General features: G+C 39.8%; 4 protein-coding genes across 4 annotated transcripts; 1 reads left to right on the top strand and 3 right to left on the bottom strand.

Annotated features, from left to right (window-relative positions):
• Positions 1-1,850: 1,850 nt before the first annotated feature.
• LOC306693919 (cytokine-inducible SH2-containing protein-like) lies at positions 1,851-4,903 on the bottom strand. The gene is made up of 3 exons (XM_079156596.1): positions 4,755-4,903; positions 3,770-3,926; positions 1,851-3,524 (listed from the first exon to the last, which is right to left on the bottom strand). The coding sequence occupies exons 2-3, from the start codon at positions 3,906-3,908 to the stop codon at positions 3,019-3,021; spliced, it is 645 nt and encodes a 214-aa protein (XP_079012722.1). The 5' UTR covers positions 3,909-3,926; positions 4,755-4,903; the 3' UTR covers positions 1,851-3,018.
• Positions 4,904-7,567: 2,664 nt separating this feature from the next.
• LOC306715949 (twinfilin-2-like) lies at positions 7,568-12,752 on the bottom strand (the record flags this gene model as incomplete). Its single annotated transcript, XM_079186455.1, has 9 exons — positions 7,568-7,735; positions 7,909-8,030; positions 9,017-9,167; positions 9,362-9,487; positions 10,456-10,560; positions 10,651-10,746; positions 11,578-11,756; positions 11,832-11,909; positions 12,728-12,752. The coding sequence occupies 9 exons, from the start codon at positions 12,750-12,752 to the stop codon at positions 7,568-7,570; spliced, it is 1,050 nt and encodes a 349-aa protein (XP_079042581.1).
• Positions 12,753-14,657: 1,905 nt separating this feature from the next.
• On the bottom strand, positions 14,658-17,925 carry LOC306694179 (WD repeat-containing protein 82-like). The gene is made up of 9 exons (XM_079156916.1): positions 17,597-17,925; positions 17,276-17,376; positions 17,095-17,161; positions 16,194-16,293; positions 15,640-15,756; positions 15,395-15,550; positions 15,231-15,300; positions 15,001-15,143; positions 14,658-14,903 (listed from the first exon to the last, which is right to left on the bottom strand). Exons 1-9 carry the CDS (start codon positions 17,755-17,757, stop codon positions 14,871-14,873), a joined length of 948 nt encoding a protein of 315 aa, XP_079013042.1. The 5' UTR covers positions 17,758-17,925; the 3' UTR covers positions 14,658-14,870.
• Positions 17,926-18,479: 554 nt separating this feature from the next.
• rpusd4 (RNA pseudouridine synthase D4) lies at positions 18,480-21,610 on the top strand. The gene is made up of 6 exons (XM_079186120.1): positions 18,480-18,949; positions 19,263-19,470; positions 19,562-19,655; positions 19,903-20,053; positions 20,156-20,253; positions 20,735-21,610. Exons 1-6 carry the CDS (start codon positions 18,541-18,543, stop codon positions 20,933-20,935), a joined length of 1,161 nt encoding a protein of 386 aa, XP_079042246.1. The 5' UTR covers positions 18,480-18,540; the 3' UTR covers positions 20,936-21,610.
• The last annotated feature ends 1,416 nt before the right edge of the window (positions 21,611-23,026 follow it).

The raw sequence follows: 23,026 nt of genomic DNA, 5'->3' as shown, positions 1-23,026 counted from the left end.
TGGCTGGAATAAACTGAAAAGTTATCCAGAGAAATTACAGGAGCCATTGGCAGCATTGATATGCCCTCGAATACAACTTTTGATCTCAAAACAGCAAAGCTAAGACATGATTTATGGTTATGGCTGTTTTAAAGAGAATCTCTTCTTCTTCTGCTGGTTCAGTGCGTTTTGTTCATGGAGTAATTAAGACTTATATAGTTGAATTCTGCAAAGTTGCAGCTTAAATAATGCCATATTGTTTGTGTGGGTAGCATACAAGTAACAAAGTCACTAGCTACACCATGTGCGCATGCAACATTAGAGTTTTCTGTTGTGATCTCATATAGTTGCTTGGTGTTGTAATTGTATTTTGTTTTGTGGGTGTGCAGGATGAATATGTTGCTACATTTTTAACATGTCCTGATCTGGTGTTTGTTAATGTGCACAACTTTCCCCAGTATAATAGGCCTGCATGGCCCCAGGTTTCATGTATGGTAATTCATTATTAATCTGTAGTTTGATGAAATAAGATTCTCTATGAAACACAAATTAATTTAGGAATATGCAACCTTTAAGCACAATAGGCTTTTTCACAGCAGACATTTTGACTTGCAATTAGGAAAAGCACAGGTGTTACTAATAACATTAATGATTGCTCAGGCCCAGTGTATAAATCACGACAGTGGGCCAGCATGCACAATACAAGGACCCTGAAAGTAAAGCAGCCATCGTTCATTTTGTCACTCACACCATGTGCCTCTTCTACTGTGACACGTCAAAATGCCTTCCTCAAAAAGGCCATTATTAGCTAAAATAATGAAGGTTTTTGAAAATAGATTTGGACACACATTCTCAAGATCAAGCAATAAATCTACACATTTGTCATTAAAATGCCAGCGGATGTGCTTTAGTAGTGCATGCTCTCATGTTTACAAGGCAGGGCCGATAGGACCCACCTTGGTTGATATTGTGCTGCAATGGTGCAATTTACCTCACACATTTACAGCTAATAAAATGACCACAGACCAGTTGACATGCAGTGAACCTGGGGCGTTCCCACTTGGTAATCCAGCTATGTAAAATACTTGTACTTAACTTGAGCATTTCCACTTTGTGCAACCTTATACTTCTACTCCTATAATTTGTTTAGGGAAATATTGCAGGTTTTACTAGACTTCCTTTACTTTCATGGTATACCTTGTTACTTTGAAAATTCTAATTTTATGGAATATACTGAGTTTATAAAATGAGTTGCTTTGTTACATTACCAGCATTATGGTTAAAATTAGCTCCACCTACATTAAATTTCTGTTCACACATTGACACATATAATTATAAAGACATTATATATATATATATATGAAATAACACTCTGAAAGAAGCTATTGCATTATAAGTACTTTTACATTTAATACTTTAATTACACAATACCTGTTGTATTGCTACTTTTACAAAAACTACAGTTTTTTTGAAGATCTTGTCATCTGTCAGTTGTTCAGTTAGATCAAGGTTGATATTGACTGCTGGTCAGAAACGTCTATCTGCTTTCATGAACTGGAGAAAGATTGTAATGAGAAAAGTGTTTTGATGATGCTGAAAATGTTTAAATGTCCTACACAGATAGATTGAGACAGACAGAGAGAGAGTCTGTTCTCAGTTGGTGGAGAAGTGTATTAATAACTGCAGCTCTTTCTCTAATCCTGATAAGAGGCTTTCTCAGTACTGCTCAGTTCTACCTCGTGGAAACCAACGCAGGCGTGTTTCCGTGAAAACAGTGCTAATACCTCACATTCATCTGGATGTTCAAGTTGACGGTCTTTCAACAGGGAAAAAGGAAACACTTTGAAAAAAGAGAAACATTTCTTAAAGGTTTATTTCAAAATAAATTCACAGGCATACGCTCCTCTTCTGAGAATAAAACCAATTGTAAACAGATGTCCTTAAATAGCCAACAACCATTTTTTCCCACAGCCTTTGATGTTCATGCTGGTAATGATTTTGTAAGAAATTATCTTTTAGGAAAAGCATTCTGCACATGAAAGAAAAACTAAATACACACGTAAGACTGTGTTATCTTTTAAAATTGCTTGTCACCCACCTCTGACCTTCCAATCTGCATGTCAAGTAAGTCAGCTTGACCTCATAAAATAAGTAATAACTTGTCTTATCAATGTACTCTCAACTGTCTGAATTCTTAATTATACTGTGATTAGATTTCAGCATGTCCAATAAAATACAGACATGCAGAAAGAAGTAGAGTCATAACAGTGACACTCAGCGGGGAACAAATCTCTCCCTTAATCCAAACAAAATAATGACAAACGGTTAGAAAAAGGGTAAAAAGACATGTTTAAGAGATTTTGTGATGACTGTAATTGTGCCCAATTGTGTAAATGAGATTACTGTTGGCATGCCCGAAGAAGATCTTACAGAATGAAAGATTGTCTTAAAATGAGAAATTAACATTTATTTAGGAGCCTAACAGTGTGCAGACCTTCATTGTGCCCTGTGTATCACTGCTGGCTTAGCTTAGCTTAGGTTCATCGGTTTCATTGATTTCATGAAGAGTGAATAAACATTGCTTTGTTGGCCAAATCTTTGCAAACCTCAGGTCCCACATAATGAGCTCCAATGCAAAGAAAACAGAGATCCTCAGACACAAATCCAACTTATTTCAAATGATATCTCTGCAGGAACAACAAAGCAAACAGTAGCAATTGGGACCAGTGGTCTGAATCATGCAAAAACCTACATAACTCTCTTCTTATTTGTGGGAACTGGCCCAGATAAAGAGAAATAACTCGCATATTGGCATTGTAGACATCAATTCAATTTACAGTAGCTGAAATCAACATATGAAAAAATACAAAATATTATCACTGTAGTAAGACTGAGCGCATTCATTTCAATATGCTCCCTCTGGGACATCCGCTGTTGCCTGGGGTGTCAAACTGTCCCAGATTCACAGTGTGTGGTCATGGAGTGTGACACTGACCCACGTTCCTGTCCCTGTGTCCTGCACCAGAGGGACAGAGACCCTCATATGGTGAAAGGGTAGTCTTGCAGGTAGCGCAGCAGAGGCTTTGGGAGTGGCACCTGGTCGGGGCAGTTTGCGTGTCTGTTGATGGTGAGGCGCGTCAGGTGCTGCAAAGAAGGGAAGGCCTCTGGTTTGTGCAGGGGGTGCGCCAGCTTTAGAGGCACTACGCTGTCCTTAGCCGTGTGCTTGGCAGGGTCAGGCTTTGTCTGGGGATGGATGTCATCAGACGCCTGGCCCTGTGACGTGTGGCCTGAGGATTTGTAGTGCTGTATCAGGCTGAGAACATCTGGAAAGGACTGCAGGTGAGGCAGGCTGGGGGAAATGGAGTCCAGCCAGAAGGAGCCCCTGCTGTAGTTTATGCGTATGCTGGTGGGTCCACAGCGGGTCTTCACTGACAGGGCGAGCATGTACTGAGGATGACTGCTGTCCCGCACCAGAAACGTGCCTTCAGACTGTTGCAGGAGAGCTTCCCGGGCCTCACTCGCTGAGATGGAGCGCCAGTACCAGCCTGGGATCAGACAGAAGGTTTGGATATCAGTTTTTATTTTTTTACCTTTACATGAATGTAGCTGGGGTTAGTTTTGACTCCTCAATTATTTCCACAATACTAAGCATGTGCCACAATATCACCCCTCTGCAAGTATTTACCATATTAAATAAATAACACTTATATCTAATCAAATCAAAACAGTCAGATGTTGCATTTCAATTAAATAAAACGTGAATTCAAAATCAGTGAGACTGCTGGTGTACCTGAAGTCTGTAGATACTGGAAAGTGGTGGTGATGCAGCGGAGGTCCTCTGCTGGGTCAATGGTTGAAGGAGAGGGCCGGGGACGGCATGAAGCTCCTCGTTCCTCATGATGGAAAATGGTCATTGCTCGGGCAACCATTTCTGAATGACAGGAGCCCTGATGATATACGTGTAACATTGCATGTTTGGTATCGAACAGAGATTTTTGTGCAAACTAATATTGTATTCTGTTACTCTCTCAAGTAAAAGTAGCAAACATATTGAAATGATATGAGCTAAAAAGCACAAAACCAAGCAACCAGCAGTGGTGGAAGAAGGACTAAGGTATTTTTACTTAATTAAAATTAGCAATTACTCAGATACTCAAATACAAGTTATGCATTTCAAATGTGAAAGTATAAGCTTCAAAGCATATTTAAGGTACAAAATGTAAACGTGCAAAATACCCTATTTCAGAATACTATTCTATTATTGAATTGTAATTACTAATTCCTTCAAATGTACGTCACTTTAATGTCGCAGCTGGTAAAAGTGGGACACACTTTGATTACTTTAAAGGGTAGCTTGTGAATTTCACCAAGGGATCATAACGTGTTACCTTCATCCATAACAATGTATCATTTATTATTTGTTGATCATATTTTGTAATATTGATCGGAATAAATGCAGTAAATAAATGCAGTTCAGTGAAAAGTACAATGTTTTCCTCTAAATTATGGTGTAAAAGTATGAAGTAGAAAATGTTAATACTCAAGTAAAGTACCTCAAAATTATTTACCTCAAAATTGTACAGTACTTGTAGCCTACATTATAAAACAAACGGACTAAATGAAAAAAAATATGTTAGTAAAAAACAACAACAACAACACATAATTAAAAATATCTAATTGATAAACAGTCAAACGGTTATTGTAGTATTATGCTCGCATACAATTTAGAATAAAACAGAACACATATTTATGTCATTCGTTTAAAATAATGTTACCTTGAATTAAAGAAAATCATGGAGCGCGACCAGTTTGGTAAACTGTTGAAAAAACAGTCCAATGAATAATCCAACAGATTTTCACAGTAAATACTTATTCATCATAGTCGAATAGTGTCGAATGAAGGCGAGAAAGAGAAAATATTCCTTGTTGGGATCTGTGTATCCGTGTATGTTGGCGGCGGTGTGCAGTGAGTGAAGCTGTGAGACTGAGTGTCTCTATGTTCAGTGAACTGCAGGACAGAAAACAGCTCAGTTCAGTTTGGACTGACGGAAGTTCCAGGAATCAGTTTCCAAGAAAGGTTTTGTGTTTCAGCGCCCTCATTGACAGACAAGCTGCTGCGCTCTGTCAAAACACACGCACGCACACACACTGTCAACAGACACCACTTCCGGTACGACTTTCACAATAAGATGTAATCACGCTGCTCCAAAGTGGCAACTTTGTGAAGAGAAGCTCAACCTTTGAGCCTTTCACAACAGGATGGAAACAAGTGTTCACGATGGAGTTCAGGTGTTACAGACAAGCTCATCCTAAACCTGCTGTGATAAATGATTTATAACTCAGTAAATGTCCTCATTCTATTATGTATGCTAACTGAGGCCATGAGTCCAAACCCGCCAATGTAACCTAATGCTTTTTAAACATTGGACTTTGTCCTTTTTATTTCGTAATGCCACTTTACATCACACATTTTGAAATAAAAATAACTAGAAATGTAATATAAAAAAAAGATTTGCAGTATTGTCAAGAGAAGCAGGATACTTTACATAGTTTTTGTAACTTCCATTAATTGCTAGATTTACCTAATACACTGAGCGTATAAATCTGTATTTATTCACATGAGAATCGTTTTATTAATGGCTTCTGATTGTAGTTTTTGTTTCCTCCATCACCTGGTGTTCTTTCTAAACTGACATTATTCAACGTTTTATGTTGAAGGCAACTAGCCTTACTTCCGGTAATGTTTGAGTTAGCCCTGTCTCTGATGCAGCTGCCAGTCATTTATAATACACACGCACACGAACACACACACACACACACACACACACACACACACACACACACACACACACACACGCACGCACGCACGCACGCACACACGCACACAGAAACCACTTCTCTGTGAAACACTATGAAATACTCTCTCTATATATACTTAGCTGGTACATTTAGTGTCATTTAATTAATAGTGTACAGTAAACCAAACATTAAATAAAACACATTTCTTCCATCATGCTGTGACCAATTATCTTTCAGCCAGTGTTTATTTCTTGTTGTTATGCAGACAAATGGCTGATTTGTTTTCCTGAACCGTGTCATGACAGAAGTCAGTATGTCTTCACAAAGTCAACGTTTATCATCATCACCCACCTCACAGTTCCCATGTACAAAGATAACAACGACTTGAAAGCTGCCAGCCAGCTCTGAACCGTGTTTCCAGGAAAACTTGTTCACATCAACTGACTTTCCGCAGCAGTATGAAAGCAGCGGAACTGCACCGCTAAAGGCTTCTGTGTAGAGAGATTTCCTGGAAAACACACACAACCAATTGACCTCTATACTGAGCCGTAATCCCTGCTGCTGCTGGCCTGCGTGACTATACGGTATCACATACATGCACACAGTCGGACAGAAATGAGGACATATACGCTACAAAATAAAGAAAATATTTTATTGTAGGACCATGTAAAACAGCCTTCAGTTGAGTGAAGTCAAACCTCGCTCAGGTGACTGAAGAAGGCAAAGGCAACTTGCATGTTGATCCACGTTAAAGCATAGGCTGCCAACACCAAGGCAATATAAAAGATAATCCACCCTAAAACATACATTTCATTGCCATTTCCAGATGATTGTGAATACCTGAATCAATATTAGTGAAACCAGTGATATTAATAATTGGGAATGTTGCCTTCATCTTGGACAGTAATAGACAAATGTTAATTAATCACGAAAACATTATAGCCATAAAAAATATTGTAACCTTTTAACATCAAGTTGTTTTTAGAAGGCTCTACTTCGGTTTTTGTACGGATTAAACAAACAAGATATAATGTGGAAATTATAGAGTTTTAGAGGAAAATTCTGTTAAAATGCTAAGCTAAGCTAACTGGCTGCTGGCTGTAGTTTCATATTTATCACATAAACATGAGTTGTATTGATTTTCTCATCTAACTCTCAGCAAGAAAGCAACTAATTGTATTTCCCCAAATGTCATATTCCTTTTGCAATAATCTCCACACTGTCTGACAGTATCATACTGATTGTGTATCGGCTTGTTAAAAAGTATTTATTGAAGCTATATCGATATTCACAGAGGGACATATTCAAACCTAAGACTCCATGTTGCATTCAACATTACATGATATGGAAAAGTTATAGATGTCTTGAGCAACATTTTATACACATTTCCCAAAAATTCAGCCTGACATATTTGGTATACGTTTTAAATCTCGACTGCAAGTGAAAATAAAGTTCTGCGTGTATGTTATGGCTACCCAATAGTTTGTAATGACGGTGGATAGGTATAGGGTTTAAGAAGATAAGCAACATTGTAGATGACTTCAACATGTTTTCATAAACAATTCAGCTGAGTTTATTCTTAATAAACCAAAAGATAAGCCATTATTTCACCACAGGAAAATATAAATGAATTCTGCTTTATGGTGGATCTATTTATTCTTCTTCCTGTTTTCAGTGTGAAATGTGTGACCGCAGTAAAAAGAAGAAATGGCTAGAAGCTAAACAGTCAAATAACAAGTCAATTCATAGATATAGTGTCGGTGTGCTTGTGTGCTTGTGTGTATACTGTCTAACTTTCCTCCCAGTTCTCCCCTGCACCCTTGATGAGGCGTTTGTTGCCCCTCTTTCCTCCTGGTCCTCGGGGTTTGGCAAAGGCCTGCTTTAAGGTGTGCTCTATTGGGTGCACCTCCTCGTACAGTAAGTCTTCTGTCAGGCCGTCGCCATTGTCTATCTCCATCTACACACACACACACACACACACACACACACACACACACACACATCAATGGCTACTCTTTTCAATAAGATGACCAGTGTATAGATACATTATGGTGACCTTGTTAACTGTTTATCTTTAGTGATATATTATTTGTTATTATCTAATTTGCGGGTGATTTGGGTGACCTGTACCTTCTTGGTGACCTCCAGCTGGTAGTCTCTCTCGACCTCGTCCAGTAGCCTGTTCTTACAGCTGGAGTATAACATCCGTTCCTTGATGCTACAGGTGTACCCGGGCATCGAATATATGAACACTGGAAGAAACATAAAGCTGTACTCATCATTTCTGCTGTTGAAGCTCTTTGGACTATAAATCAAAAACCTGTATCACTCACAATCACTCACACCTCTGAACTACACACACTTCTCCGGGGGTGGACAGAGTACTAGAACATCCCCTCATAATAACTCGGCCCTCAGGGAAAAGACTCAAAACTAACACATCCTGTTTTCTCAACAGCACTAACTGCAGAACCATCAAATTACTAAATTGCTCCCCAGTTCTGCACCAGCACTTTACGAAAGCAAAGCACTGGAACTGTATTTTAAAGCACTTTATTCTTTGCACTAGATTTTACTCTTGGAGCAATATCTTTCATCCACTCATGTATACTGTATATATTTTATAGGCAAGTGGTCATGAATTATCTGTCTTTTTATTTCTTATGCATGTGTCCTGACTGTTAAGTGACTTTGTTGTTCTGTTATGAGCAACTTCCTAAAACATAAGGATGTGGAAGTGCTTGTGTTGCAAACTAGTCAGCAGGAGCTGCTGGAACCAGTCTTTGAGTAACATTTAGTCAACTACATGTGGCCTCTGTGAAAAGACCAATGAGTTGAGATTGTTTGAAAGCTGCTTTTTTTTAGCCTGAACCTGAAAACACGACGTTGACTCTGAGGTTGAGCTGTGAAACTGCAGAGTGGAGTAATGCGGCATACTCTGATAACATAGTCACATGATCCATTGTTAAAAACAGTGAAAAATACAGATTAGTGCAGCTTTAAGCATGGATGAGACCAACATGGAGTCAATAGACAAAGATGTGAGGTTTTGATTCGATGACAAACATACTGAAAAAAAGATATTCAATCATCCTTATCATAATGTCTGTGTTCGTCACATGGAGCTCCCTTTTACAATTAAAAAAAAATGATAGAACATGATATATATCTTTATGATGCTTTGCCTCCCTGCATTAGCCCACCACTCTGCTCACACCTGCGGTGAGACAGTACTGACCCAGTGCCTCCTGCCGCTGGCCCTGGTGGGAATGTTTGAAGATGAAGAAGTGGTATCTGGGTGAATCTGTGGGAATCCTGTAGGGAAGCTCATGGGTCTCTGTAGGTTTGGTGTGAACCAGCTCAATGGTCTCTTTCTCTACATCCAACCTCTGCAACGCGACATACACAAACAGACTTTGTTCAGGGGTCAAGTCACGCACAGCCAATTTCACCTCATTTTACTGACACACGCAGGTACACAGATTATTTTTATAAAAAACGTCCTGACAATTGTTTTCTGTTCGAGGGGAATTTGTTTTCATATTGCACGCCATGTAATCAGTAAAAAGGTTTTATATCTCACCAGCTGTATGTAGTTGATGCGTCTCTGCTTGAGTTGCTGCAGAGCTCGTTTGGCCTCTTCTTGTAACGGGAATGCAAGACCTTGAAGAGTCTGTGCCCTTTTGTCTAAGCCAAACTCCATTGTAACCTGTGGGATACAAAACAGCAGACCATGTGGATATGCCCCAACGCATGACAGAAAATGAAATGCCAGTGAGTTAAAAAGATTGTAACAAACCCTCGCACGAGCTGTTGGAGTCCCGATTCGTCTACGTTCATCCTGTGGATATGAAAGATTTAAAATCTCTTCTTCAGACACACTCAGTTAAATTTGTATTAGAAAGAAATTGTACATACCCACATAACTTTATCCTGCAGGAAGACAGTAGAAGTATACAGAATGAGTACACTACACATGATGTAATACGCTTCATATCATATTCAGACAGTTTGTATAGTTTAGTTAGTCATTTAAGGCATAAAGGTGACTCTGACTGTGTTCTTTTCTGTGGCCCGGCTCAAGTTGTGGAACTGCCTCCCGTTCGATCAGCCCCCACCATCGAATGTTTCAAATCCAGGCTAAAAATCGTTTTCTCTGGCTTTCTACGTGTTTTAGGTATATGAACACGTGTTTTTGTCATTGTGTCATTTTCCTTTACATTGTGTAAAGCAGTGTTGTAGTCAAGACCATCTAAACCGAGACCAAGTCATGACCAAGACCAGAGTTTATCAAGACCGAGACAAGACCAAGACTTTGAGGGGTTGAGAGACCAAGTCAAGGCCAAGGCCAGACCAGTGTGATAAAATGACATGCAAACCTCCACAAATCACCTCTTTTACTGACTTATATACAGTAATGTAAAAAATATCTTGATAAAATATTCAAAAGACATCTTAGTGGTGAATTTTATGTGTGGAAATTGTCCTTTGATTTCTTTGAACAATCACGGTAACAATAACGACGTTTCAAACAGTTTGGTGATATCCCTGCTGTTGTGGTCTTGAAATAAAAGCCTGACTTTGTCTGAGACTGAGACAAGACAGAGTAAAAACGAGGTTGATTCTGAGTTGTTTGAAACTGAGCTGTATAAATAAGCTGACTTGTTTAAATGTTACCTCTGTGGCTTTGATTCGTTGTAATTCCTGCTCGGCTGCTGTGAGCGGAGCCGGGGAGCAGCAGGAGGACATGTGTCGCAAGTATCCCTGGAAGCAAAGGTCATCCTGCAAACAGCAACACAAACAGGATGGTACTCAGTCACCAGCGGTTGAAGATTCACTGATCAGTCGTCATGCTGGAGGGGCTTCACTCACCTCGGCCGTGCCAAACATTTCATCTTTAATGTGACCGCCTCCAAACTCTTTCTTGAGAGTGGCTCGGGTCGCTGCATACACCATCTTCTGCCTCACCTGACGCGTGCCAGGACAGACAGGAGGAGATAGTGACACAATAAAGTTTAAAACCTGGATTTCTACAGTCATTTTGTGTGTTGTTAAGTGAGGGTTTGTTAGTTTTTGCTGCGTTTTGCTTGTTGTTGCTTCAATGTTCAATGTTTGAACAGAATGATGTGAGTTGTTTTTTACAACAATCGATTAAAGGGGGCGAGTTTCTCTGCACAAATCTGTGTCCCCCGCAGTTAAACTTTTGAATGTAACAACATTTGCATATTCATAATTTCTATGTTTTTCAGTAAGGGAGATATAGATATAATTTTAAGAATTTGTAACTCTTTATTTGAAAATTACATCATACACATTATGATTCAAAGCAGAGAGTTTTGTATATCTTAAAACATGACTGTATTCTCTTAGTGGGGGTTTCTCTTGTACATGCTTTATTTTTATTTAGTTTCTGATCTGTTTTAGTCACTTTTGGTAGGAATTGTAATACAAAGGAGGAATGATGTATCTTCAGAACAATGAATATGTGGAATGTGTTTAAGGCAGGTGTTGTGTAATACCACATATACAATTAACCACACAATTTTTCAATTGTGATAATTGTTACAATCTAAGCCTGAATTCATGTTGAAAATGTTCTTTTGCCTGCACTTGAAAATAACTTTTAAATCTTACCCAAGTTAAAGATTCATAGCACTTTTTCAGAAAAGTTTAATTTAGGTAAGTTTGAGTTTTGTCTCAGGGTTAGGGTCATTTTTTGTCAAAAAAAGTTTAGCAGCAGACTTTGAAAGACTAAATTCAATCAGTGATCATTGACATGTCAAGACGCTCCAGACATACCGGTGATTGGTCAGGAGACCAGGCGATGAAGATCCACTCGTGTCCCTGTGCATTCTGGGAGTCCAGACGGTAGAGGATGTAGCAGGGTTCCTGAGGCGTGAGCAAAGGAAGCAGGAAATGATCGTAATCCTTGTCCCAGCTGTGTGCTGGCTCTCTGTATGAATCTAACACCAACTCCTCTGCAGACAAAAGAAACACGTATCAGCATCTCAGGATAAGTCACCTGAAAGCGTACTTAAACATCTCATGTTTACCATTTCTGATGACAATCTTCATTATTCTGATGGCACCTCCCCTCGCTCGGGCCAGAAACTCTTTCAGCTCCGATGTTGCTAAAGTAACATAAGGCGGACAAGTCAAAACTGAAGATGGGGGGTTGAAAGCAGGTGAGACAGTTGAGTAAGTAAGAACCTGAGACTCCACTTCGGGGAGAAAATTTGATCCACTGCCAGAGAGTCACGCCATCACCTACAGTGACTCAGACAGGAGACGTTTGTACCAAAGAACAACTGAGAAATTTCAGTCAGAGCGTTAAAACTGTCACATTTTCCCCCAATTTTCAAACCCATGAATGGACGTTTGGTACTGAAAGCCAGAGTTAGCTATATTTATTGCACGTCCTGCTTCTCTCTCACCATGGTTACCAAACACAGCGGCCTCATAAATGATGTAAGATCAGATGAGAAAGGTGAGAGAGGTATGCTTCTGCCAACCCGTCCCCCAACGCTCCAATTACCAAATGCCATAACACACATATATACGTAGCTCTTAAAAATATCCACAAATGCCCGTAGGTGCTAAATATCATGGTTACTGGTATCACAACATAGAAGACGGACATTTTAACTGTGAATCAGTTGTACACTGTACAAGCTTACACTTGTAGATGTGCAGCCTTTACAGCCCATAATATATTAGGATCCACAGGTTTATCAATTCAAGGGACCACTTAAAGAGGATCTTAAAAGAGGATATCAGAGAACATTACCAGTGAGATTAGGAGGATGTATTACATGCTATAGCTTAAAAGCTAAAAAGATCCTTTAAAAAACACTGCATTTGAATTAAACTATTACACACACAAAAACCTCTGCTCTATGAAAACGTATGTAAACGTACAAGAGTTATCCTTTAAAAAAAACGAACTTACCGTTAATTCCAGTTTGGTGTGACATCTTTTTGCCGTCAGCTTCGCACTCGTCTCATGCAAGAAGGCCCAGGTCCAGGTCTCTGTGTCCTCGCTCGTCTTGCTCAACAGGTAGGCTGCCTCTCCACTGATGGCAGACAGATGGACCCATGCGCATCAGTGACATAAACGCCTCGAGGGTGACTTGGGAGATTCCGAACACTTGAAACACAATCTGCGGAACTGTGGCTGATGAGTAATAACGTGCCTGTCAGTGGATATGTCACCCTAACCACTGATCTAAAACTCTTTGCGTATCGATGACCACAACTTAAAAAAGTCTCGGTGGGGGAGCGTCTCCCAAGTCACACACTGTCCTGTACTGTACTGTGTGTGAGGCCGACGAAGAAATCCACTACTTACAGCATCAGTGGTCAGTACAGTGTTTTTAGATGCTGTCAGTGCGCCACATGTAACAACATTGTAATACTCATTCACATAGTGGCTGATCAGCTCCGCAGACGGCATGATCTCAAATTCCAGTCATAGAAATGTGACACCGTGCAACAATCTGACCGCTGCAATTCAACACTGATCAATGGAGTAAGGATGGGGGTCTTTTTTTTATGTATTTGTGGTCAGTGCATTTTGACTCGCACGCAATTAAAATATGAGCGTGAGGCCTCTTATGGCGAGATATAAACACCATTTATCCCAAAGTTTGAGGTAAAGAGCTCCAGATGACTTGTGAGAACACTAGAAGAGTTGGCTCCTGAACAGTCAGTACTAATGGATCCATTACTGGCAACTGACAAAAACACAAACAAACTCATCAAGGTCACACACACACACTCCCAGGTTAGTGCAGGATGTGCGATAGGGAGAAATGAAAGAAGGTGGTAAGAATGGTACGAAGGTGAATGCCAAATGCTCAAACCACCACATCTTATTCCTCTCCTTTCACACATCTTTTGTGCACACGCGCACATAATGGAGGGAGGTGAGAGAAAGATAAGTGTGTACCTGTGAGGTTACCTGTGATGGGATCATCCATTATTCACTCAGCGGTGAGTGCACAACCCAAGCATCTATACATTATTCAACAGCACCCCCACCCCTCTCCTCTACTTCAGGAAGACACACTTTATGTGCACAAAAAGATAAACACCCATTCATTAAACTGATTAAAACTGCTAGCGTTTCTCTCACGCTTGCATGCGTGTTCACAGATTGGTTGAATGACTATGAGACAATTGTTTGCATCTGTTAAGTGAGCTCATCTCAGTGACATTGCTTTGACAAGCACCAATATCCTAATCCTTTAAATAGCTAAAAAGGTCACATTTATAAAGACTCTGCTTTTGAGGTTGTGATGAGAAACTTGTAGAATCTTAATAATATTAGTCTTTTTTATTGGAGAAATTATTTTCAAAATCTAAATTTCCTTCATAAATGTGCCTCATTTATTGGTACTGTATCAAGTTGAAACAATTAACCAATCAGTCAATCAAGGGAACATTTATCAGCAAGTATTTAGACAATAAATTAATAGTTTGTATACTAAGCAAAAATGACCTAACTTTGGTTCTTAAATTTGAGGATTTGCTGCTTTTCTTTGTCTTATGTGATAGTAAACCATCAAATGACAAGACAAGCGATGGGAAGAAGTGACTTTGAGCTTTAAGAAATTGTGATTCCCAATTCTCCCCATTCTCTGAAATTTGATACTTTTTTCCAAAAACAAATACCTTAAACTGTCAGATTAATCGATAATGAAAATAATCTTTAGTTAGAGCCCTCGTACTGCACAAGACTTATCTAAAGTATAATAAAACTAAGGATGTCAAAAGAAGAAAAAACTGTTTCATCTAAAACACTTTATTACAAACATTCAAACAGTAAAACACTGATTATTTAGTTAAGAGACACGGTTAAAATGTTAAAAGGAATGAAATGTACTGAATCGCATTAAAAAAACTGAGGTATGTGGGATTTTGTTGTCCCAGCGGCATCAACACTTTTCAAAGTAAAAAAATACAGCAGGTAAAAATGATTAAAATGATCGTGGTTCTTAATCGAGCCAAGGAAGGCAGTCCAACACACAATGCTACATCGCTGCATAGCTGCGACATGTTTAACGACGAAGACTCTTTCTGGAAACGTCCCTCTACGTGTCGTCAATACACGGAAGCCAAAATGTCTGTTAAAAGAACAGAAGAAGAAAATGCGAATGAGCACTCTGTTCATAGCAGTTTGTCTAACAGCAGCTGCTGTACATGAGAGATGTTTGATCTCACCATGTTAGTGCAGGCGCTGGCGAACGTCATGTATCTGGGGTTGAACTGCAGCGTGTTGATGGGTCCTGGATGTTTCCCATCCAGCACGGCGACCTTCATCCCGCTCTCAGTGCTCCAAACATGGACTCTCCCGTCCTCTGAGCCTGCACAGCAAGACACATTTTAACACTGTCGCAACAGAGATCTTACAGGAAGAGGCCAAAATATGAATATGAATTATTTAGGTTTACCAATCATGACAAACTGAGAGTCTGGAGTGAAGCAGGCTTCCAGGGAGATGCCTTTACTGTTGTTGTAGCCCTTAACATAAGCAAAGATAGACACCTTTAAGTAGTCATCGTAGGCTAATACACAGACAGGTGTGATTCAGTAGGTTTGTGGTAATGTGTCTTACAGAAAAGGTGTGCAGCACAGATCCATTGAAAGCATTCAGGACACGAATCATCCCTCCGTTGGTGGAGATGAGAATCTGTTTCCCATCATTACTGAATTTGAGTCCAGTCCAGTCACAGACGCGATTAAACCTCATATCAAAGGAGGCAAAGGGACCCTTTTCACAGAGAGATCACATGTATTAATAATACAGTATAACAGGAAAAAAACAATAGAGCACAGTACATATAGTACTTTTCATTTTACCTTGTCAAAAGCACGGAGGTCGTATAGTTTAATGGCCTGTGATTCCACCCCTGCAGCAAATATCAGCCCATCAGGGTCAAAGGAACATACAGGTTTCCCCAGTGGATTAGTCAAACCCTGAAACACAAACACATACAAATAAAAAGATAAAAAACAGAGCAAGAAGACACACCAGGAAGTCTGGATTTGTATAGGGATATTGCAAAAGTATTACCACCACATTTCATCCCTTAATGACAATTTCTGTCATACAGTGTTCATATTAATGTGTTTCCTTCAATTTGGTCTTTGTTTGCGGTTTAATGTCTTAAAGCATCGTGTTTTGGTTGAGAGGGTGGATTTAAGTGTAGCAGTCAGGTCAGGGGACACCCAGTGGTCACAGGACAAATGCTAATTAAAAAGGTGATTTGAAACCCAATGATGTGCAATAATTGAATGTGTAGTAATCTGGGAAGTCCTGCAGTAACAGCTCTAGCAGTATAGCTGTAATCATACACTTGGGTATCGGTCCACAGAGAGCAGAGGAAGTGTTAGGTGCCAGCCCGACTACTCACTTGACAGTTTGGAGCGCGCAGATCCCAGATCCGGATTGTTTCGTCCAACGAGCCCGAGATAAACGTATCATCTACTGGTGACATTGAGAGAGCAATAACTCTAAAATCACAAAAGAAACAAACTTGAACCATCAAATAATAAACCTTCATTCTAGAGAAGCTAAACAAAGACCAGATAAGACAAGTGAAACACAATGACGACTGTGGGGAACTGAGTAACTGGTTGCTGTGGAGAAAATGAATAAATGCTAATATTCTGTGTTTATGCTGTTCAGAAATGTATTTTAAGAATACACCTTTCTTTGTGTATTTGTAAAAGTTTGATTAAACATATTTTGTTCCCATATTTGTCATGAGCCTATTAAAATAACAGATGTAGGGAGTATAAAATCATCTTGAGATCATGTGTAAATGCAGCTTCTTGGTTTGCACTAGAGCTGCAACAATTATACAAATTATCGATTGACAGAAAATTAACCGACAATATTGTGATAATCAATTCATAATGAATTAAGTACATGTTGGGGTAGAAAGCTTCTCAAATGTCATGATTTGCTGTTTTTCTTTGTCTTAACATTAAAGTAAATTAAATATCTTGAGTTTCGGACTGTTGACTGAACAAAACAAGGCATTTGATGACTTGTGATGGGCATTTTTAGCTGTATTCTGATGTTTTATAGACCAAATTATTTTTTGATTAATTGATCAAATAATCTGCAGATTTGTCGATTAAGGAAATAGTTGTGGTTGCAGCCCTAATGTTCATATACTTTGATGGTACTTTTCCACCTAGTGTGCATACTTTGTATTCATAATTGCTTTGTGAGTGTGACACTACATTACTACTTTGTTCACATTCATAGACAGTATGCCACATTTCTTTCCTTCCTTTTTTCCTCACCTTGCAGTGTGACCTGGGAAATACCTGATGAACTTGTTGTCAGTGAGTGACAGATATCGGATGGTATCTACAAGACATAAAATCCATATTTTATTTTCCAAAACATATCAGAGCACATCATATTTTGTATTATGTTTCAGTTTATATTGTTTATTGGGTGCTTTGTGCCAACAGTTATTACCATCTAGTTTGTTGGAGCTGTAGACCACAGTCTGTGAATCTCCATGTGTGTAGTGGATGAGGTCGACTCCATACTTCTTGCTGAACATGGTCCTTTCAGGTCTGAGAAAAGACAGATTATTTAAACATGTTAATCATTTGATCACCTGATGAACCGCAGTGAACATGCTGCACTGCGATAATCCAGACACATCCATGTGGACCAACTCATCTTAAATATGTAAACAATGTCTGGGAATGTTGCATTATTTTTCATGTATTTGGGGCGTAAATGCATGAGACAGTTGCTGTTTTTAATGTAATGATAATATTATCCACTTACTTTCCTTCTCGGATATCATATAACACAATGCAGTCGTCGTCGCTACTTGATATTGCATTTTCACCATTTGGGCTGAAGTCCACACAGTTGATTTTCTGTGCATTTTCTCGATATGTTCGAGCAACCCTGAAACTTCGTACCACGCTGTCTGTGATCTTCATGTCTGCAGCTTTTTTTTATACAAAAGGACCTCTCCCTCAGCTCCCTCTGATTTAATGAAGCCCGCGAGTCGTTTCTCGCGAGCAATCCACAAGCAATATCATTTAAGAGCCTGGACGCAAAATGCAATCTTACATTTTCAGAAAAACAACAATGAAACCAAATGTTACAACCAGGTTACATGCAGCCGTAGAGCGACGAAGATACGCTCGGTTTGTATGTCATTGTGTGCCAGGGGGACGGGGTCTTTAATCATCGTTACATTCAGTGGCCTCAACGAATCGGCTCGTGGCGGGGAGGGAAACAAGCACACCTATTCTAGGAAAAAGGAAGTACGACACACCGCTACAGGAAATGTTTGCTGCATGCATAGTTACAATGTAAAACCCCATTGTTTACATCTGGTTTTGAAGGTCAGACATTTTTTTTCTACCAGCACTTTATTTTATTTTATTTTATTTTATTTTGAGTGCATTTTGTTTGGAGCATTTGACTAAATTGTGAGAGAAAATTGCAACTAGTTTTTGTGATGTTTAATCCGGTGTCCAAAAAGTGCACTTATTTCAAATGAACTCAAACTTACTTTACAACTATTAAAATATTGGATTCGTGTATTTTCTTGCTTTTTTTTTTTTTTTAGATGTGCGGAAAATAGTTTGTTCCCCTTTATTGCCTTTATTCTGAAAGGTGCCACCCGGAAGTTGGAAGCAGGAAACGGCAAGCATGTGTCCTCTGGAGTTTGTTTGTATCTCCAATCTTATGTGAACCGTCTTCATTGCTCCACAATGAACCGCTGTAGAAGAATATCTTGTAGTGACATTAAATCCGGTCTGACCTTCGCCTTCTCTCCGGTCAAACCGCCGACAAACTGCCGCAGGTGTCCGGAGGCAGCGCGGTTCCTCAGCCGGAGCCATGCCACTGCTGCTAAACCGGCTACAGGCTCCGACACGGAGGAGAAACCCCGGCTGAGGGCCATCGACCTGGCGCAGAAGGTCCAGCGGGAGAAGTCGAAGCCCCCGACGGAAGAGCCTCCGCTGTCGGGCCAGCAGAAGAGGGTGATGGAGCTGAAACGGTTCAGTCTGCAGCTACAACATGTTCATCCTAACGTGCTGGCCAAGCACCTCCACAAAAGCGTGCTGTACCAGGACAAAGATGTAGTTGTCATCAACAAACCTTATGGCGTTCCTGTCAGAGGTAAACAATATTCCAAAAAGATTATTCTGCAGATTAATGGATAATGCAAGCAAATATTAAATTGCATTACTTTGCATATCTGCCAACATGCAATACTATTGTGCCCATACTGATGAGAATAATCAACTAAATAATATTGGTCTGCTGATATATTGACATGGTTCTACACCAATGATGAGAGCATACAGTCTAGTATTACACTATCGGATTTGGAATAGGTTTTACGTACGCGATATTGGTAGAAATGTCAAATCGTGCTGAAGCTGGAGAATCTGGACCTGAATACATGTACATTTGTGCTTGTGGCTCTCAGATGACAGTGGGGCCACATCCATCTCCTCTGTGCTTCCTGTTCTCTCCAAAATGATGGAAGGGATGAAGATCAAGTCTGAGTCTCAGCTGCTCCCTTGTCTGAGGCTGGAGAAGGAAATGACAGGAGCTTTCCTGCTGGCCAGGAGTGAAAAAGTATTGGAGCACATACTCGACCTTCACAGAAATAACCAAGTGGAGAGAAAGTACTGGTAAGATACAGTTGTAATGTGGGGATACAAGAAAGGAGGTTAGATTCTTAACATGTTTGTTAGTCTTAATGTGTTCACTGTTCCCGCTCAGGGTCATCACAGTCGGTGTACCCGTTCCATCAGAAGGAGTGATCGACATCCCCATCATAGAGAGAGAGGTCACGGGCCCTCGGCCACACTTCAAGGTGTCTCTTCTTCTGTGGTTTAAAAAAAAAAAAAATACCAGTTTTAGCTCCAGAAATGCAAAGAGCTGCTTTCTTTTCTGTTTCACATTAAACAGTAAATTGAACACTTTGTTTTTTTTCCCGTCACGATTTAACTTTCTGTATATTGGCTATTTGCAGTTGTTGCAAGTAAAATATTAGTTTATCATTTAATAATTATTAAAGTTGTTATAGAACTATTCATTTGAACTTTGATATTTTTTTCCAGATGGCTCTCAGTCCTCTTTTCAGAATGAATGATGCTGGCGACGGTGTGACCAAAGTCCGTGCCCATCGGCAGGCACATGCTGCAGTGACCAAGTACAGAGTGTTGGACAGCAGCAGTGGTTGCAGCCTCGTGGAGCTCCAGGCTTTTACTGGTAAGACTGGTGTGTTTGTGTGGTCACAGGAATTAAATGCCAATTCATTTTGGTAAATGTCTTAATTTTTTTTTCTACATGTCTGCTTTCTTATGTCCACAGCAGGGAAGCACCAGATGAGGGTTCACATGGCACTTGCTCTGACGTGCCCCATTCTTGGTGACCACAAATATTCCCACTCAAGCAAACTGGCACCCCAGGTAAAATATGTTTACAATGTGCCACATAGAACAGGTTTACAAGTAACGAATGCCAGTAGAACATTAGCGGCATACCGCCCCTTAAACAAGAGTGGCGTATCATCATCAGCTGCTCTTTGATCTCAGCGTTGATCAAATGAGAACAAACTGAGGGATAGCCTTTAAAAGTCACACTGTGGGCTGGGGATGAGCCAACCTGTACTTTCATCTCCCTCCCACATAGCAAACATTTTTGATTTGGTGTCTCATTGTACTACTTTAAGGTTGCGGCCTTTGGAAAACCAGCAACTCTTGTAGTCTTACTGATTCTCAAACCTACGCTGTTGGCATCCAAAACGGTGCCTTTTTAAATCTGCTGGGTCATTTCATTCACCAGCATGTCAAGTGTGGAAAACCTACATTTCGGCAAGAGCTCACTTTCTGTCACTAAGTATCAGTGTCTTACATAATAAATCACTAATCTGTTCATTTGGGTGCACAGAAATTACCAGAACGTGTGCTGGGGAATCTTGGACTGGAGCAGAGCAAGATCCGGTACCTTCCTCTTCATGTGCATGCTCGACAGCTGACGCTGCCAGGAACCAATCAAGCCGACATAAGCGTTTCCTGTCCCCTACCAAAGTACTTCACACAAACGTTGAAACGACTGCATTTAAGTCTTCCTGATGAAAAGGACTATTAATAACCACTTCAGCAATCCAAGTGATGTCTAAATGTATTGGACATCAGCTGTGAAGGATGTCAGACTGCAATGTGGGGGAAACGTGTATCATGTGTGCCATTTGAGTGAAATGGGAAATAAAATGATATCAAGTGCTGCAGTCCTAAAACGTTAACATTATTGCCCTTCCGGTTCTTTCGTCTCAAAGTCCTTTTTTTTTTTTTTGGTTTATGGATTTTTGGTTAGATGCCTTAAATACGATCTGTGTTTGGGGAGTAAGCTGTAGGTGGGTGTCGTCACTGCCAAGATGGCGATGGCCAAAACCACCAACGGTCCGCTTCTCAACAGCTCTTCAGAAACCTATTGGTGGTGTGATGGAAAATAACCGTATTTTATACAGTCTGTGGTTTTCACACGTTGTAGTTATTTAAGATGATCGAATGCACAATCAAACCTTTCATTTGTGTAGCGCTCCGTGAGGAGCTTTTCTAACCACATTCATGAATGACATTTCACCTTGATATGTTTTTATGGTGCACATCCAAATAAACTGCTATAATCATGACATATTTACAAGTGCAAACAGCCAGCTGCAAATTATATCAATAAGAACACTCTCTTATATGTCACTCTTTATTTGTATAGTACCTTTCGTGCAAACATTTGTAGTTCTTCACATAAAAAAAAAATATTAATTCTCTGTATGTGTGTTTTGAATACAAAATAAAATCGACTTCTGTAGATTCTTGTCACATTGTGCCGCTGTGAATCAAATTAAAAGTAAGTATGTATAAAACGGGAAGTCCGCCTTTACAGCCTAGTTGTTTTTATAGAGTGCTGCAGGGACGACGTATTCATGCAAGTTAGCATCGCACTGGTTCCCTCAACAAGAAGCCAATGGGAGGCAATCACATGACTTGGATAATCACATGAAGGGTGAAACAGGTTGAAAATAATGATAGTACAGAAACAGATAGATACCCATGGGTTCTTTTTAACATACTATAAGAAAAACAACATCTATACAGAGAATTTTTTGTTTTTACAGAAAACATGAAGTCTATGTCCTCATGACCAGGATACTGAAACGCATCCTATCGATGGATCCATATAGTGAGAGATTATCAGCACAATGAACTTTAATTTACTTAACTCTGTTCAAGGTGTTGCTTTCAATGCTAATACGATAATCTGAATCTGCACATTTGTGATAAATTAAAAAATATATGAAAAATCTTTTTTTGGATGCAGGTTATAACAACTTTTATATTTAGTTTGGAGTGAGATTCGATGTATGTGAAGTTGGTGTAATTTCTCAGTAGGCATTCTCTAATATTACTCACCGCAGGAGTCGGGGTCATCAATCCTCATCCCCCAGGAATTTAAAATCATTTATAGATAAAAACCAAGTTGATAATAATAACTATTCTACAACATGATTGATTTTTCACCCAGCGGTATGCCAGCCAGGCAGAATGAAGTTCTGTCTGTTATAACAGTTGGTAGTACTTTACTGAAGGCCTTTCCTTTACACACCGACTCTACAGCCATCTGAAGGCAGCGGGTCTCTAACTGCAGAGAAGTCAGGCTACAGTCACACGTGGCAGATCCGCTGGTTACATTATGTGCAACCAGCCTCATACAATAATCTGTACCCCCCTGTGTTTATGTGCACATCAAACTTATCTTTTGATTAATTACTCTACATTGTTTTTTTTTCTGCTCATCAACATACCTGTTGGAGACTTGACACGTTGGAAACATTTCACAAAGAAATTGTGAATCACTGAAAACTTCACGCTCCGCGTATTACTCCCTCAGGACCGTTCGTTCTGATTCCAGCTTGTGTCCAGGTGTGCCGAGGGAGCCTGGCCACGAAATTACCAAGAGTACGTTTGACCCGCTCCCGCTGGTCGATATCTCAGGAACGCCTTGAGCTAATTTCTCAGAAATGTGGCACAAACTTCCACTTGCACTCAAGGATGAACCTAATAATTCATAGGTTATTAATGACAATTTCACAGAACTGTCTAGTTGGATAAAATGAGGTGATGGCGTTTTGGACAGACTGGTTAGGAGGCATACGACCCCAATGTGGTAATCCTAGTCTTT

Source organism: Pholis gunnellus, assembly GCF_910591455.1.
Source record: "Pholis gunnellus genome assembly, chromosome: 3".
Lineage (NCBI taxonomy): Eukaryota > Metazoa > Chordata > Actinopteri > Perciformes > Pholidae > Pholis > Pholis gunnellus.
Note: the sequence above shows the minus strand (reverse complement) of the source record. Positions and strands in the feature narration are given on the sequence as shown.